We start from the raw sequence: 14,060 nt of genomic DNA on the forward strand, positions 1-14,060 counted from the left end.
TTCTTTTTAAGGATTCCTTTTAATGACTGACGGTACAGTGCTACATCATGGAATAGAAGTCCAGATTTGTTAAACTCCTACCACTCACTGCATATTTTGTTTAGTTGTCTGTATTTTATTGATTAAAATATGTGTTCTGCTTGTTTTAAACTTTTTTCTATTTCCTTTCATGAATCCTTCAGATGCTTCTGATGCCTAAAAGAATGTCATGGTATAATGTGCTAGGGATGAGCACCGGAAAGTAAAATTGATTAAAATGTGATTATAAGCAAAACTGAAACTGAAATATCTAGTTTCATTTTTCAAACCAAGGGAGTTATAGATAGGAAACAGCCATACTAATGAAAAATAAAGATTTTTAAAATTCTTTCCGTTTTAATAATTTACAGCAATTGTAACACAGGTAAGGAATACATTATATACGAAATAGTCCTTGTAATAAATAGCAAAAACCACAATGGTAGTTTTGAATTTCTAACTGTATATAAAAAAAAGTATTCCAATAGCATGGCAAAACATTATCCACAGTACATTTTCACAGTCCAATTCAGCAAAGCACTGCTTCAGCAAAACATTTAAGCATACACTTAACTCTAAAGATGTGCTCATGTCCCACTTAAATCAGCATATGCTCAAGTGATTTGCTGAATCATGGCCTAAATGCAGCCTATACAATCCACCAAAGTCTGTCTGAAGGATAAAACTTGAGAGGAAGATGAGAAAATAGGTGTACCAGGTAAACCCAGTACAGCGGGCTGACTGATATCACTTACTATTTTAATAATCTAAAAGCTAAACTAAACAAATCCAAATATTTTAGGTACAAAATTATAGTGACCTTATTGAGGCCTGGTCTACACTACACAGGTAAGTCAATGCAAGGCAGCTTATGTCGATGTAGTTGTGTATGCATCTACACTTAAATTTCACTCCCACCGACATAACTGCCCTGTTACCCTGACTTAATAACCACCCCCATAACCAGCACAGAGTCAAGGTTGATGTAGTTAGGTCAACATAGTGTCAGCGTGGATGGTGCGTTACTTGCATTGACTGTTAGTAGCCTCCTGGAGGTGCCCCCCACGAGGCGTCACTCTGATTGCTCTGGTAACCGTTGTGAACTCTGCTTCGCAGTGGCCAGGAACCACCCCTCACTCGGGGCATGGAGGAGGGACCAGCACCAGGATTCACCAGACATCCCAGTGCACATAACCAGTGTTCTACAGGGCCCCCTCTGCCTAATTCTAGAGGGGGATGAGAAGCAGACAGCAATTCTACCTCTACTGGTTGTTTCACTACCTCTTCTAGCATAAGTAAAAATGAGCAAATCAACAGATGTGTTCTACTACTTTGGGGGTTCCATCTCTGTAATTTCAAAGCAAACAGCATACTTACCGGGAGTTCCTTCCCCTGCATAAGGCTCAACCATGCTGGACTGTACGGACTGGCTGAACTGCACTGGATTAAAAAATATGTCCTGGCTTGCTGTACACCTGGATCCCCTGGTTGCCTGTCCCCCATACTCCTCCTCCTCTTCCTTGTCCAACACTTCCTCCTCACGCTTCACGGGTGTGGGCCTCTAACTCAGACTCCTCCGAAGTATCCATGAGGTCTTCTGCTACACCTGCCACAGCTCCTTGGCTTTTATGTGGCACTGCTGCTGGTCCGTCCTCCATGCCCCAAGATCTGCTCATATAGAACAATGTTTCTATGGCTAGACCAGAGCTGTGCCTGCACAGCCTCTTCTCCCCACACACGCTGGAGATCCAACATCTCCTGTGTATTCCAGGCAGGAGGGGCTTGTGGGGTGGGAGGAAGGGTCATATGACCCCACATTTAGCACCACAGGCCAAAAGACCCTGTCAGACAGACTCTCACCTTTCACTTTTAAAAAAATTCTACCCTTTGTGAAAAAAGACTTGAAAATATAAACTAATGATGCCAGGCTCAGTCACCCTATAACTATTTTCCAACTATCTTCACTCTTTCTTCCTTTATGCATGGAATACCTGCCCTGAACTGATTCATAAGTGAGACCCACTTCTACAGAGGTGCCAACAAAATATTAGCCAATCAATGACTCGATCAAGGGCCTATTGGGAACAGCTGACATCTTCCCCATCGTTCCCCATTGTTTTGTTTGAGTTTTACTTTCTTAAGTTGTGAGTTCTTCAGGGCAGAGGCTTTGTCTTTCTATAAGTATGGACACAGCTAGCACATTGTAGGCACTAACATCATCCTGACGGTAATGATTTATGTAAAGTGTGTGTGAGAGAGACTGGAGTAGTGGGGGGACATCTTTGAATTCTCTTTTCCCCCACCCCATTCCTCTTAATGCCTGTTCCAAGAGAATAGGAACCCAGTTGTTCGTGCTGGGTTCTGTTCGCAGCTAACGTTTAGAGAAATTTTACAAAGAAAAAATCCCCAGCTAAGCTAGTATTCTCTTGGGGCCACTAGCCTTCCTCCTGCCAGAAGGATTTGTGACTTTAGGAGTTCTAGGTAGCCCTTTACAAACTGTGAATAACCTAAAATCTTTACGAAAAATCATTGACTGCTTTCAGCTCTACTGATCGGGTTACATGTTCAAGTGTATTTCGGTAACAGGAAGGGCTTGAAACTTACTTTAAAAAAAAGGAAGCAAGAAAGCCGAGGTTCTTCTCTACATTTTGAATTGCCAAATTTAGGGAAGGCCTGAGGCTGACAGCATCATGAGCTTACAAAGGCCAACTTCTGTTCATAATCATAAAAGAGCAGCATAGAAGCTTGAATGTTCAGTTTTGTTCAAATAGGTTCTTTGGTTTTAACATTTTTAAGATGTCTCACTTCTTCAGACTTTTTCCTATATTGTTTATTTGCATCTTTTATTCTCTCTACATTAAATTTCCTTCAATAAAACGTGGGGGGGGGAGAAGTAATGAGATGATGGGGTTGTTGCACAGTTTTAGTCACAAAGCACAATACATCATACTTAGTACATAAAGTGGACACTCTATAAGCTGTATAAAAGGCATACTTTTCAACTTGATATATATTTTGAAGCATGTGAATTTATTGTAGTAATTCAGAGATTCTCTGAACCTCTGGTAACAGTGAAAGTAAATTTTGAAACTGATCAGATACTACACTAGTCCAATTAAAGGGTATCTAAAACTTAAGGGTTGATTGTAAAACTCTATCTGCAGGCCAGTAAATAATATGATTGCCTGCGGCAGTAGTGAGATTTAAATGTATATCTCGCAAAGTGGTGTTTCAACATGCACACAACTATCATCAGCTTGGAAAAGTAGGTGTCCTGTCAGGGTACTTCCCTGTCCCCTACTCTCCCAGCAAACTTTGTCATGAACAGTGACAACTTCCCCTGGCTTCAGTTTACGTATACACTGAAGCTGTGGAGGTTCTAGAAAAACAGAGTTCTCACTCTCAGGTTGGGTGCAGCAAGTCAGATACACTTTATTCTCTATCAATTGCGTGGAGGGAGAGAGCACAACAGGTCTCTATACAGGTAAACAATTACAGCAGGCATTTTTACCTTTTGTTTCATACAATAATGAGCGACAGCTGCATTTTGTTTATACATATGTCATCCTGATATCTTTTTTTTCTCACCTATTTAGACTATAGTCTACATTCCATACTTATCTAACACAAGGTCACAACAACTTCTCACACAGTTCTTTCCCACTCGCTTCACACAATCCCCGCTTCTACAAATCTCGCGTTATTAGGGTTACAGCTAGCCTGACTTGCTCACATAAGGGGACTGTTTGAATCTGAAATCCCTTTCAAATCCCTGTCAGTTCTTTCTCTGCTTCCACACATCTGTTTAGCATTTCTCTCTTTGGAAAAGAGAAAATGAAATACAAAAGGCCAGATCTCCAAAATTACCTTCCAGAAGCACAGTCTACAGAAGCCTTCAGCACATTTCTTCTCCTCTCTGGGGAAGAAGCACGAAGGAAAAAAGAGCTTTCTGCTATAAATTCACTCTTGGACCCCCAAGGATAGCAACACTCTGCTGCACCTTAACAAGAAAAAGTCTCAAAGGTTTCCATTTTCACTCAGTCTTCAAAGGTTTTCCCCAAATTTAAAAAAACCTTGTAGATAATATTCCTGATCCTAACATGAGCAGATGACCTCACTCAGCTGAAGCCTCCTAAAAACCAATGAATAAATGAGGATTTCTGCAAAAAGCAAGGTCATCAGGCTGGGAGAGCGCAACTTAGGGGGTCTGAGCGAAGCAGATCTGCTGATCTTGTCAGAGAATCATAAAAAATAGAGCTGAAAAAACCCCTAATTAGTTCCCTTAAGCATCTATTCATTTTAGTTTCCCGTAAACTACCTCCGGTGTGTGTGTTTCTGTTTAGTGTTGAGGTGTCCAGAACTGAATGTGGTATTCCAGAAAGCCTGGGGTAGTTTTACTTAGGGTTTCTCATTCTCTCTCTCTCTCTCTCTCTCTCACTCACTCACACACACACACACACACACACACGTTGCAAAATGTATTTTGAAGACAAAGGACCTGTCCTGCTCCCAGGACAATCAGCCAGAAGTTTGTCATTGATTTCAGTGGGGGAACGACCGGTCCCTTGAGGAGTATGCATGAAAATCCCTTAGGCCGGTTTGTGTGTGTATGTATGACAGGAATCTGAGAATTCATTTAGATTAGAATATGTTTTAAATCAAACAAGAAAAGTATAGATGGCTCCTGAATTTTATTATTGTAATTGCCTGATCCATGGACAGCTAAGTCCCTTAACATTATGTATTACAAATGATCATTTATGGCAAAATCCCAGCACTATCTGCAGCCATGGAGAACTAATCAGATTCTCAAGGGCCATAAATCCTAGTGACTCTGCGCTCCCTAGGCCCAATCTGACTATGATGTCAGGGAAGGACTGAGGATGTGCACACCTCAATTCCATCTCTTAATCAGGCAAGGAGAGTGAACTGTTGGGCTTAAGGCAAGGACCTCCCAGCAGACAGTGCTGAACTGCATTTGTGAATGCTGTGGTATCTCGGGCTAACAAACCCTATGGCAACTGAGAGCTGGGCAGACAGAGAAATCTTTACCAACACTCTCCCAAGCCCTTGCTAGAGGTCCCTTTCCTGTGTCTTATGAGGGTGTGGAATATATAGATAGGTCTGGAGGTGTAATTTCATTCGCTTTCTGACTCCACCTCCTTTCCACTGCTCACACTAACCCCTGTATGCCCTATGCAGGGAGAAAAGGGCAGAGTTCTGTGGAAGGCTGCTTGGCTATGAGGAGCTTGCATGCTGTGGAGGAGATCTGCTGGTCCTCGCCACAGAGTGAGCATGAAACCTCTCTGCTGCCACTGCTGTACTGGGCCTGATTGACCTGGCACAGCATTGTATCTGTGGTGAGAAAAGGATTAATGTGTGGCTTATTACTATGTAAAGCAGAGCCAGGAGCTGGCCCTTAGATCCTGTTGTTATGTCAAAATATTGTCCTATTCTATTGGAAAATTAGAATGAATTAACTAAAGTTCCAAAACTTAGATCCAGAAAATAAAATGATGGTGATTTACAGAAGATTTCAATCGGCAGGAATAGAGAAACATGAGACTAAAATGCAGAAAAATCCTGCTGAAGAAATAGCACAGTTCTAGCTCCCTACTGTTATGACTCCAGGAAATGCCGCATGCAAAATTATTAGGCAGATGCTGAGATTGCAAACAGATCCAAGTTTTAAAAGCTGTGTCTAGTTTGCAATATTTTTCACAGAGAGGAGGTAGGAAAATATGGATGTAAATAACCTATATGATTCCAAAGGAAGAAATGGACTATGGGCTATGTTGTTCTGCAGTGTAGACTATACAGGCAGAAGGAGCCATTGTGATCATCTAGGCTGACCTCCTCTATAATACAGGATGCTTGGCCCTAGCAATGGTTGCATCATTGCCATTTCTACTACCCACATCTCAGGCACAATAGCAATCCATTCAGGAGATTTCTCCCTTCTAGAGCTCCAAGAGTGCAGATCACCCCAAAGGGGTGCAAAGGAGGCAGGATCCCAGCTAATAGGCACCAGGCTCCACTATCCAAAGGAACAGTGCAATATGCACACTAGCGCTGCATGCTGATGAGCTGGTACAGGGATTGTTCCTTCTGAAGTACAATCCAGTCCAGTGCTCTTCCACACTAATATCAAATCCAGGCTTGTATGTAAATCCGCAACCCAGTTTACCGTATTGGAAGAGCTCTGATTTGCAGTTGCAGTTTAGGACCATCTCTAGTAGCAGTGTCACATGCATGTTGCAAGAATTCCTGTGAAAGCTGAGCTAACTGAAAAGACTACCCTCTGAGGTCCTGAGTGTCACCACAATTCAGGTACTCATTCGCATTATGGGCATGGCTACACTTGCAGATGTCGAGCGCTTTGAGTTAAACCAGCCTTTGTGGGTGCAGTAGGGAAAGCGCTGTAGTCTGTCCACACTGACAGCTGCCAGAGCACTGGTGTGGTCACATTAGCAGCTCTTGCAATGGCCACAGAGAGCAGTGCATTGCGGTAGCTATCCCAGCATGCAAGTGGCTGCAACATGCTTTTCAAATGGGGGAGGGTGGGGTGCAGTGGTTTCCCCAGGAATTGAAATTAGGGGGGGTGTTTGAATTTACAGGGGGTGTGTGTCAGGACCAATGAGATATATAAAAGAGATATGAATAAAGTAAATGTTTTGTTAGGATTATGCAAATTTAACATAAAAATAATGCAAGTTACACCAAAACACATAACAGGTCTAGATTTCTAAAAATATATACATTTTTAAAAAAAGTATTTAATTTAAATTGACTTTTGAAAAGTAAGCCATCATGGGGTAAGAGGAAAGTCCTCTCATGGATCAGTAACTGGTTAAAAGATGGGAAACAAAGAATAGGAATAAATTATCAGTTTTCAGAATGGAGAGAGATAAATAGTGGTATCCCTGAGGGGTTGGTACTGGGACCAGTGCTGTTCAACATATTCTTAAATGATCTGGAAAAATGGGTAAACAGTGAGGTGGCAAAATTTGCAGATGATACAAAACTATTCAAGATAGTTAAGTCCCAGGCAGACTGCGAAGAATTACAAAGGGATCTCATAAAACTGGGTGACTGGGCAACAAAAATGGCAGATGAAATTTAATGTTGATAAATGCAAAGTAATGTACACTGGAAAACAATCTCAACTATACATACAAAATGAAGGAGTCTGAATTAGCTGTTAACACTCAAGAAAGATCTTGCAGTCATTGTGGATAGTTCTCTGAAAACATCCACTCAGTGTGCAGCGGCAGTCAGTGATTCCCAACATTCTGTTTGCTTTTTTAAAAAGAACAGGAGCACTTGTGGCACCTTAGAGACTAACAAATTTATTTGAGCATAAGCTTTTGTGGGCTACAGTCCACTTCATCGGATGTAGCCCACGAAAGCTTATGTTCTTTTTGCAGATACAGACTAACACGGCTGCTACTCTGAAACCTTTGCTTTTTTAAGAAAGGGATAGATAATAAGACAGAAAATATCATATTGCCTCTATATAAATCCATGGCACATGTACACCTTGAATACTGTGTGCAGATCTGGTTACCTCATCCCAAAAAAGACATACTGGAAATGCAAAAAGTACAGAGATGGGCAACTAAAATGATTAGGGGTATGAAACAGGAGAAGAAATTAAAATGACTGGGAATTTTCAGCTTAGAAAAGAGATGACTAAGGGGGGATATGCTAAAGGTCTATAAAATCTTGACTGATGTGAATAAAGTAAATGTTTTGTTAGGATAATGCAAATTTAACATAAGGAAAATGCGTTACACCAAAACACATAACAGATCTAGATTTCTAAAAAAATATATAATTTAAAAAAATGTTTTTAATTTAAATTGACTTTTGAAAAGTAAGCCATCATGGGGTAAGAGGGAAGAGCCTCTCATGGATCAGTAACTGGTTAAAAGATGGGAAACAAAGGGTAGGAATAAATTATCAGTTTTCAGAATGGAGAGAGATAAATAGTGGTATCCTTGAGGGGTCAGTACTGGGACCAGTCCTATTCAACATATTCATCTGGAAAAATGGGTAAACAGTGAGGTGGCAAAATTTGGAGATGATACAAAACTATTCAAGATAGTTAAGTCCCAGGCAGACTGCGAAGAGCTACAAAGGGATCTCACAAAACTGGGTGACTGGGCAACAAAATGGCAAATTAAATTCAGTGTTGATAAATGCAAAGTAATGCACATTGGAAAGCAATCTCAACTATACATACAAAATGATGGCATCTGAATTAGCTGTTAACACTCAAGGAAGAGATCTTGTAGTCATTGTGGATAGATCTCTGAAAACATCCACTCCATGTGCAGCAACAGTCACAAAAGCAAACAATGTTGGGAATCATTAAGAAAGGGATAGATAATAAGACAGAAAATAGCATATTGCCTCTATATAAATCCATGGTACGTGCACACCTTGAATAGTGTGTGTAGATCTGGTCACCCGTCCTAAAAATATATATATTGGAATTGGAAAAGGTACAGAGATGGGCAACTAAAATGATGAGGGGTATGAAACAGGAGGAGAGATTAAAGTGACTGGGAATTTTCAGCTTAGAAAAGAGATGACTAATGGGGATATGATAGAGGTCTACAAAATCTTGACTGGTGCGAAGAAAGTGAATAAGGAAATTTTATTTAATCCTTCACATAACACAAGAGCTAGCAGTCACCCAATGAAATTAATAGGCAGCAGATTTTTAAAAAACAAAAGGAAGTATTTCTTCACACAATACAAAGTCAACCCAGGGAACTCTTTGCCAGGGGATGCTGTGAAGACCAAAACTATAACAGGATTTTAAAAAGAACTAGATAAATTCCTGGAGAACAGGTCCATCTGTGGCTATTAGCCAGGATGAGAGGGATGCAACGCCATGCTCTGAGTGTCCCTAGCCTGTTTGCCAGAAGCTGGGAATGGGCAACAGGGGATGGATCACTTGATGATTCCCTGTTCTATTCATTCCCTCTGAAGCACCTGGCCTTGACCACTGTTGTAAGACAGGGTACTGGGCTATATGGACCATGGGTCTGACCCAGTATGACCATTCTTATGTAAAAATTAATTATAATAAAAATGTTTAGTACAGAAACTCCCCAACATAATGACCTCCCAAGATAGCAACAATGTGAGATAACAACCTTGGCAAATACTGCATTTTAAAAAACTTGGCCTACTGGGAAACTTATTTATATAAGTTTCCATTCCCAGTCACAAATCTAGCATTCTGGAGCAAAGTGAGTAAAATATAGTCCAACAAACAAATGTTTATTTAACATGCCCCTCACTTTTCCCTCCACCGCACTCCACTCACCGGTGTTGTCCTTGGTCAGTGGAGACTCAGAGTTCAGAGGTGCTTTCACGTGAGTACACCTTCCAGGTGGGGGACAAAAAGGCACAGTTCGCTCTGGCCACGGCTGTTCGTTGTGCCACCGTTCACTCCACCACTCTGTTGCCAATGGCCCTGCACAGTCACCTTCTGCTGTCACCTACCACTGTGACCTCTGCGAGTTGGTCTCTTGAGGTTCCACCAGCTCTCAGTGATTTCAGCTGAGCTCTCAGTGTGGGAACCTCACTGCTAGTGCAGTCTGGGCTGTCTCTTATACAAAAACACTGTACCCACAGGAACATTGTCCCCACAACAGGACTAAGCACTTAGACCTGATTGTCAGTGATTTCGGCTGCAGTGGTCACTTAACAGAACAAAAGACTATCTATGGAGCCTAATCAGCTCTGTCTTTAAACAGTGGAGAGGGACAGGTCCCCACCCACTCTCTTGATGCCCTCAGTCAGCACAGGCTAAGTACAGTTCTACTGCCCTTTACTCACACAATAAGAACAACATTTCATCCCCCCCTTCCCCTCACATTCAAGTGGTTTGTAACCCAACCCCAGCCAAAAATCTATCACTTGGACAACACAGCTCTGTTTGCTGGATACCTGGGTAGATTAGGTGTGAATGTAAATATAATCTGGCCCTGAAGCCTTAGCCCCCAGCTCATCACTAGCTGTCAGGGAGGACACATTTAGACTTTGCTTACAAATCGTCATTTGAAATTATTAGGTTGGCCAACATCACCGAAATGAATGCACTGACATCATAAAAAGCAGCTGTATAAGGAAGCAAGGAAGCTAGTCTATGTTCATACTTTTCAAATCTATTATACTTTTTCAGATACACATATTTTATCATACACTGTATAAACTTTTAAAGTGTGTATTAATGTTTCAGTTTAAATTCAGATTTCCAAACAGTCACTAAATTGGTATGTAACTAGCTCACAAAACTGGGGTGTGTGTGTTGGGAAATCACTGGTGGGGTGGAGTGTGACAGGGGGTGTGTTGTGGGGGGGAGAGAGAGAAAGTGGGTTTTTGAGGGGCTGAGAGCATGTCAGCATTCTGTTCTGTAAGTTCAGATAGCTGCAGACTGTCCCCTCCATTTCTCCCTCCCCCCCCTGCCTCTCTCTCTCTCTCACACACAGCATTCCACAGTAATGGTTGCTTTGTCTCGGAGCAGATAAGCAGCTAGCTGTCAACAGAGCTTTCAAAGGGCATATCCAAAACAAGGACAAGACTGTCTACTTGACATAAGGGGATTATGGGATGTTTTCGGAGGCTGATTAGAGCACAGTAATGCAACACCTAGTACCTATAGGACAAGATAATGATAAGATCTGTGAAAGGTTTGCAAAGAACCCACCTCCACATGCCCCTGAAGACCAGAGGGATATAGACCAACTGCAAGGGTTTCAGAGAAGAGCACAAAAATGAAGGCACTTGACCTTGTACAGGTAGCTGTACCATAATGAAATGATGACCAGGGGACACAAGATTACCATGTAAAAACATCTGAAGAGTGCACATGCAAAGTAGAGAAAGAGGCTAGAATTAGAAGGAATAGAATTAAAATACTGAATATTTATGGTGAATTTTTGGGAGAATATCTTGACAGGTATTATAAATTATATATATTAAACTGTGGAATATTCACCACAAGGCAAGTGGTGAAAGCCCCAATAAAGGAGGCATTTGAAACTGAACTGCACAAGGCAACAGAGAGTGTATTGTAGGGAACAATCCTGCACTGGCAGGAAGATGAACAGATGATTGAACACGCCTCTTCCATCTCTAGTTTGATTCTTCATTCCACCAGCCATCCCCACTCCCCAACTTTACGCAGGAAAAGAACACAAGCACAACCTCTACACTACCTCAGGATGAACCCATACAAGGGCTGTTGAACCTCATTGTGTAGTGCTGGCTTCCCATGGCAAAGAGGGCACATGACAGCTCAACACCTGCCAAAGGGGCAACTGAGACATAAAAACATTTTGAAAGGCAATAGAGGATTTTTTTCATTTTACTCTTTTAAGTGTTATTTCGCTAAAAAAATCTCTATCTGTAGATAAAATGGAAGATACTATTTGAAAAGTCTAAATATTGTACATTTCCCTTATGTCTATGCCAGGAAGACCATAGCAATGTATGTTTCCAAGTATACAATGTTGTATTAGCTGTGCCTTTCCCAAGATATTAGAGAGACAAGGTGGGTGAGGTAATATCTTTTATTGGACCAGCTTCTGTGAGTGAGACAGAGAACCTTTCCCCAAGTATGACATTTACTACCAAGATAGAATGGAGAGTAGTTTAGGCTGATGAAAATCACTTTAAATGGTGTTTAATGCTCTCTTGTAGCATTAGTGAAGGCCAGAAGTCACAGAGCCTGTGTCCAATATTAATAATACATTTCAAAACTATAATTCATTAATATTTTATTTACAGCATTAATGAAAATTAATTTTTCTGGGGAAAATGGAGGAAAAACATTTTGTTCTATTTCTGTGACCTGAATGTTGCAGCTACCAGTGCTTATATTTTGCAATCCAATAGAAAAGCAATATGTAAAGAAAGATTAGTTCCATAATGTGTGCCCCTTTGGAGCTGCACAGAGCTATATCTGAACAGGAGGAAAAATGTGACATGTCTTTGTATTTTTCTTCTTTGCAGATATCTCAGTAAGCTTGCTGTCCTTAGTTGTCACAGCCTGTGGACTTGCTCTCTTTGGTGTGTCTCTGTTTGTGTCCTGGAAGCTTTGCTGGATCCCTTGGCGAGAACGTGGCCTGCCCTCTGGGAGCAAAGACAACAAGCAGGAATCGCTGAACTATACAGACACAGAGACCAATGACCACGAATACAGTGAGGATTACCTGGGGCAGCCCACTTCCTACCCGGAGTCCTCCCTAAAGATTAGCCACACCTCCCCTGATATTCCATTAGATGCTCAGGCAGGGACCAAGGAGAATTGTGTGCACAATGTCCGAATGCATCGCCAAATCACAGAACCAACCTCCTCTGCTCGGTCAGTAGCTGTAATTTCTTTCTAATGATAATCATTATGAATGGAGATGAGACCAAGAGAGTTACACTTTATTAGCTAACATAGAGCCTGACTGCAGATGTATATTTTACATGCCTCATTCTTTTACTTTAATGGTTATATAAAATCATTTGTGTGTTGGGGTGTGCTGGATGATGGATGGCTTTAAAATTAGGAAGGTGCTTCCATAGTAGCAACAGTGGCAATCCATTTTTTTCCAACATGAACAACTACTGCATCATCTGTGTCTCTCCCTTATAAGCTGGACAAAATAGCGAGGAAGGTTAGTGCCCTGTAGAACAAAAGAACAGCCTACACTGAATCTTGTAAATCATGTTCATTTGAACTTATCAGTGCTGAGGGCTCTGCAAAGATTTCAACAGCCATCAAAAGAGAAAAATAGGGCAGGCTAATGAAACACTTGTGAGAGTTAGAAATAGGATTAAAGGTGATAAGTTTTAGCCATAGCCTTGACTGGGGGGGGGGGGGGGAACTGACTGAGCAAGATTAGATGGAGGCAGAGGAAAGAGTGCCAGCATATAAGGGAACAGGAAACGGGGAAAGGGAGAATGTGAGAGTACGTAGGGGCAGGTAATAATAGGATTAGGCTGCATGCAGCCAGAAAAAGGATCAGCACGTGAACAGCCAATTAGCGGATTTCTGAGCTAATGCAGGTGTACTGGACCTGGAGAAGTGTCTCCCCATTGCTCCTCAATAACTCTTCTGGCCATCTGACTGGAGTGGGTTTGGCAAAGGCTCTTGCCTGCAGGGTGTACTTTAAGATAAGATGCTGTAACAGCCATTAAAATTGAATAATTGTTGACAGACCCAGGTTTAGGTGTGAGAAGACTTGGCCTAAAAGAACAGAAGACCCAACAAACACCACACATACTACAGAGCAAAGGCTCCATGTACATGGACATACTTCGTAATCTTTTTTCCACTGGCTGTAGATCAGTGTAAGGGAGGCTCCTTCAGAGTCTTTTCTATGAATCTGTGGAGAGGGCATTGCCATAACTGTTGATGCTGGACACCATGTTGCACACAAAGCCACATGCAAGGTTGATTTCAGATTGGAATTGTAGTTGGAGAGCTGTGGTATGGAGCTAATGTTGTTCTGTTTTTAAACCCCTGTAAAAGTTTGCCCCATGCTCTGTGGTTCACTAACAATACTACTAACATTAGATGTTCGATGTGAAAAGGGCCCTCACATTCCCTATCAGAGGGCCACATCTATACTGGTTAACAGGCCATACAACACCACAGAAGTCAACAGTATTGCACAGAGTGTGGCAGGGAAGCACATGGCTGTAGCACAGTGGAGTGTCTAATCCCAAAGTGTCTCTGGGACAGCAGTAAAATGGAGGAGTGTTATAAAGCAGGAGCAAAAGAACAGCAAAAGGGAGTGAGAGGGGGTAAATCAGTGGCAAATAATGGAGAGGATGGGTAGAAGGGAAAATATCAGAGACACAAAAAAAAGGAAGGCAATGAAATTTACCCATTCAAACCAGTGCCTCTTGTTGGTGCTCGATAAAAGACAGTTTAGGGCTGGGGAGGGGCAGGAGGCAACATCCTCCAGGAAAAGGTAAAAAGAGGAAATTGAGGGATTAACGTTACTATTATCATCATCATCATCACT

General features: G+C 41.6%; 1 protein-coding gene across 3 annotated transcripts in view; it reads left to right on the plus strand.

Moving 5' to 3' along the window:
• Positions 1 to 14,060, plus strand: part of SYT9 (synaptotagmin 9) — a 131,141-nt gene that overhangs the window by 36,343 nt on the left and 80,738 nt on the right. For all 3 annotated transcript variants that reach the window (XM_045017174.1, XM_045017173.1, XR_006579442.1), the window contains exon 2: positions 12,052 to 12,403. In XM_045017174.1, coding sequence (XP_044873109.1) covers positions 12,052 to 12,403 — 352 coding nt within the window. The remainder of the gene's footprint in view (positions 1 to 12,051; positions 12,404 to 14,060) is intronic.

Source organism: Mauremys mutica, chromosome 4, assembly GCF_020497125.1.
Source record: "Mauremys mutica isolate MM-2020 ecotype Southern chromosome 4, ASM2049712v1, whole genome shotgun sequence".
NCBI lineage: Eukaryota > Metazoa > Chordata > Testudines > Geoemydidae > Mauremys > Mauremys mutica.